We start from the raw sequence: 4,411 nt of genomic DNA, 5'->3' as shown, positions 1-4,411 counted from the left end.
TGATTATATTTGTTCCATACGTCATTTATAATTGTTAGTTTAATCGATTTCTTGTGTAGTTAATAAAAAGACAAATAATAAAAAATATAAAATTATAGGTATGTTGGACCGACCATGATAGATTTAGAAACAAGAGTACCAACCGTATCAAAATTTCAAAATATGGACAAAAATTGTAATTTTCTCCAAATTATCGGTCGACAAAATAATGAAACACCCAGTCCACATACGGAAAAGAAAAAGAAAAAGAATTGAACAAAAAATGCTTTAAAGATGTTCGGTGTGGTATCAGATTGTTCAACAACGATTGTGTAGCAATGCAGGTGATGACAGATTAAAGTTAAACCCATCTCAATCTCTCAATTTCGTAGCTACACCTTTTCTGTCATCCATTAAAATATCCCACAAAATTTCTTTCTTCAAATATTCAGACTTTCTGCTTCACTACTTCTTGCTCATCTATTTTCACTGGCGGGTTGATGTTTCCTTCCTTAGTTTTGTGGGTAAATCTCTAATACATATAATACGATTGATTCTTTTTTATTATGCTCTTGCTTGTTTCCTTTTTTATGGGTATTGATTTATGTATCTTATTGGATCAATAGATAAGTGGGTTTGACGAATAATTGTTGGAATCTTTCAAATTTTATCTCAAGGGGATCAAGAAGTGGATCGACACCGTTTTTTGTGGACAAACGTATAAAATCTGATCATACAAGTCATTATCTTAATTGATTTCTGCTGCTTCTGCTGCTGGTTCCCACTGCGCGTTCTTGGTGTTTGTGTGTGTAAGAGAGATGGGACTATGTGGATCGAAGGCAAAAGGGTGCGTGGGCGTACGTCATAAAGAACATGGAGATGTTCCAGATGGTGAATTACCACCAAAAATTAACGCAAGAACACATGGGAGAAAGCGAAGAAGACGAATTGGTAGGAAGTCGAAGACTGATGCTGCAAATAAGTATTCATCTCGGAACAAAATCGATCCTTCTGCTGGTGCATCGAATTCCATGGATCGTCGCTCATTTCGCAACCCAACATTTCAAGGTATATTCAAAGAAACCCTAATTTGTTCGATTTCATGATTGCAATTAGGGTTTTTTCCTGTTAATCATCCCTTAGCCGATTAAAGCTACCACATAATTACTTCTTGCTTCTCGTTATGATCATGAATGCATTGTTATCAAAAAATCAAACCTACAATTTAGCTACATTCTGCTGAAATTCACCAAATGAATCTTTCTACTACCAAGAAAAGTTTGTCCAATTTATGTTTCAGTTTAGAACGTAATAAGTGAGCTTTGAATACTTTTTCAATGGACCCTTTGTTAAAAACTAAGCTATGAGTTCATCTTTAAGGTATTATTTTTTAAACCATATGTTCTTGTTATTGAAAATTCAGAATGTTGGTATGATACTGCAAATGGGATCGATTCTGATGGAGATGAAGATTTCTACAGCACTCAAGATGGTAATAAGTGTTTTCATTTTCTTAATATTATACTTTCAAATTTTTTCTTATTAGACATTGCTATAATTGGGTGGATTCATCAAAGTACAACACTATAATAATAAGAAATGAAAGTAAGATTCTATAATAAACAAATCAATTAAGGTACATTGCTAATTTGTGTGTTTATTAATCACACAGATATCATGTCTCAAAATGGTTCCATTAGTGCATCAGTAACTCCAAAATTTTCAGATCAAGTACACCAAGGATCTTCAACCTTCTCTACATCTGATTCACTAACAAAGCCAAATGAAGCATCACAATCTTCCATAGATGGAGCATCTACTTTATTAGCAAATGGGTCCCACAATTTTGGAATTTTACAAAATAATTGCCTCCCATGTCTAAATTGCACAACCTCAACAGATGTAAAGAGTAGTAAATCACCATGTTCAAGTCCTCCTCCAAGTGCAAAAAAGAAAGTTACATCTATGCTTTCTTTTAAATGGAGGGAAGGCCAATCAAATCTTTCCATATGTAAGACTCTTACGCCTTAATATAATTTTATTTTATTTTATTTTTTGTACACAATATTTTTAAAGTTTACCAATTTAGTTTTCTAATCGTACACAACACTCGTTCCATTCGTTAAAGCGAAAATCAAATATGATGACAGTCAATGGAATGGAATAACTCATTCCATTCCAATGTTGTATGATTCCATTCCGTAATGTGATCGTGTTGTGTTTCAGTCTCCCCAAAAGCCGTGATTCAAAGACCAAAAGCCGGCTCACAAGTTCCATGTTGTCCAATTGACAAGAAAATGTCCGATTGCTGGTCCCCACTTGAACCATCTACTTTTAAAGTCCGCGGACATAATTATTTAAGGTATAAGATTCTTACTTCCTATAAAATATAAATTATTATTATTATTAAATGTGATTATTAATCCTAATAGTGTGTTGTTCTTGTTTTTTTGTTAGAGATAAAAAGAAAGAAAATGCTTCAAATCATGCGGCTTTTTATCCGATTGGAATGGATGTGTTTTTATCTCCACGTAAAATTGACCATATCGCCCGTCTTGTTGAGCTTCCGAATTTCGAATCTTCCGGAAAAGTCCCTCCTTTACTTGTTGTAAATCTTCAGGTATACTTTTTTAAATTTTGAAAAATAACTCATATATTAAAGTATTAAAAACTATTACATAAATTATGATCCAATTTCCTCAGATACCCCTCTATCCTCCCGCTTTATTCCAACATGAATACGATGGAGAAGGAATGAGCTTCGTCTTTTACTTCAAGCTCTCGGAAAACTACGAAGAACTCCCTCCTCATTTTCAAGAAAACATAAGGGTATAATCGTCTTTTTTTTTAATCTTATTATTTTGTAACATAAAAATATTGATTTATTTATTATTATTTTTTTTTGTATCAGAAAATGATCGATGATGAGGTGGAAAGGGTTAGAGGTTTTCCGGTAGATACAATTGCACCATGTAGAGAAAGATTAAAGATTTTGGGAAGAGTGACAAATTTGGAAAATCTTCAATTAAGTGGGGGTGAAAGGAAATTAATGAATGCTTACAATGAAAAACCTGTTCTTTCACGTCCTCAACATGAATTTTATCTGGTAAGCTATATATCAGTGTTTCCTTTTGACTTTATACAGAAAGTACGACTTACTATATAAATCAATCAGGGTTTCTCCTTAAAGTTAAAATAAGTTGTTACTTTTTAAAAGTTTTCCCTTTTTTTTAAAAAAAAAAAATTAATTTCAGGGGGAGAACTACTTTGAGATTGATTTGGACATGCATAGATTTAGTTACATATCTAGAAAAGGTTTTGGAGCATTTCAAGAGAGGTTAAAGCATTGTACACTTGATTTTGGGCTCACCATCCAGGTTATTATTTTTGAATTTTTTTATTATATTTAGTTTTTTCAACATTTAAAATGATTATAAATATTGATTTTTTTGACTACAGGGTAACAAGGCCGAAGAGCTGCCAGAATGCATGTTATGTTGCATTCATTTGAAAGAAATTGATTACAATAATTACAATCTTCTTGGACTATAAATCAGGGTTATTTTTTTTTGGGTATTTCAAGAATAGATATTGAAATAAAAGTGATATAGAAAATGATGTACAGCTTCTAAACTAGATTTTGGAATATGTAATTGATTAGAATAATAATGTTGGAGTATAAGTTGTGTTATGTTGAATTTAATCGCGACAAATGTGATTGGGGACATTAACTCATAGTATAAGTAATAAGTTGTAGTATCAAGTCTTAGTATAGCTTACATTATTCATATGTGTATCTAATCTAAGTACTAATATACTTAATATTTCATTTACTACTATAGTTGTTTTCGTTCAAACAAGAAGCTCAATAAATATCCAAGTTAAGTTTTTACAAAATCAAACTTTGTTAATAATAATTATTATATTATTGTTTTTCATATTCTTGCATCTCTACCTACTACCTACCCTCCTACCAATTAATTAAAGAGCCCAAAAAAATGGAAGAGGTGATCGAAAGTGTATGGAAAGAACCAACACCTTTCGTCCTCATCCCTACGACCTTATGTCGATGACTGTGATCAAAATATATTAATATATTATATTGCTTTTTTGTTTTATTTGTACATGTATTCAAAGGATTGTTTGTAAGCCAAAATGGACAAATGTGTCGCTGTACTTTTATACCTTTCCTAATTATGTATTTGAACGAGAATATTTATCAACATAATGGTTATTAAACAATCAATAATATCAATAATAAACAAACATTTTATTATCAACTTTTATGAAATTTTTACAACATTTTTGTTGCTAAAATCCCTCCAAACCTTGTTAAGAGTATGAACTCGATATCGTTATCAACATGACATACGCATCTAACTTACATAGACATATCATATTGAAACTTGAAACTACCTTCTACTGGTTAAGT

The 4,411-nt window shown here is 31.5% G+C and overlaps 1 protein-coding gene across 2 annotated transcripts; it reads left to right on the top strand.

The window, feature by feature from the left end:
- The first annotated feature begins 237 nt into the window (after positions 1 to 237).
- On the top strand, positions 238 to 3,738 carry LOC145097837 (uncharacterized). Of its 2 annotated transcripts, none has more exons than XM_079035490.1 (10): positions 238 to 503; positions 657 to 1,047; positions 1,403 to 1,471; positions 1,652 to 1,990; positions 2,206 to 2,341; positions 2,437 to 2,599; positions 2,683 to 2,808; positions 2,891 to 3,085; positions 3,234 to 3,356; positions 3,439 to 3,738. In XM_079035490.1, exons 2-10 carry the CDS (start codon positions 798 to 800, stop codon positions 3,529 to 3,531), a joined length of 1,494 nt encoding a protein of 497 aa, XP_078891616.1. In that variant the 5' UTR covers positions 238 to 503; positions 657 to 797; the 3' UTR covers positions 3,532 to 3,738. The 2 variants fall into 2 exon arrangements, with proteins under 2 accessions (XP_078891616.1, XP_078891615.1); XM_079035489.1 differs by having other exon boundaries at positions 606 to 1,047.
- Positions 3,739 to 4,411: the final 673 nt, after the last annotated feature.

The sequence above is a fragment of the Lactuca serriola genome, chromosome 4, assembly GCF_051521515.1.
Source record: "Lactuca serriola cultivar US96UC23 chromosome 4, Lser_US96UC23_V15, whole genome shotgun sequence".
NCBI classification, from domain to species: Eukaryota; Viridiplantae; Streptophyta; class Magnoliopsida; order Asterales; family Asteraceae; genus Lactuca; species Lactuca serriola.
This window is presented reverse-complemented; position numbering and strand designations above follow the sequence as displayed.

Bases quoted from the DNA above. Each gene is read 5' to 3' on its own strand.
- LOC145097837 (XM_079035490.1), top strand. From the start codon at position 798: ATGGGACTATGTGGATCGAAGGCAAAAGGGTGCGTGGGCGTACGTCAT. The intron at 1,048-1,402 runs GTATATTCAAAG...TTGAAAATTCAG, and splicing joins TCGCAACCCAACATTTCAAG to AATGTTGGTATGATACTGCA. The intron at 3,086-3,233 runs GTAAGCTATATA...AATTAATTTCAG, and splicing joins CTCAACATGAATTTTATCTG to GGGGAGAACTACTTTGAGAT.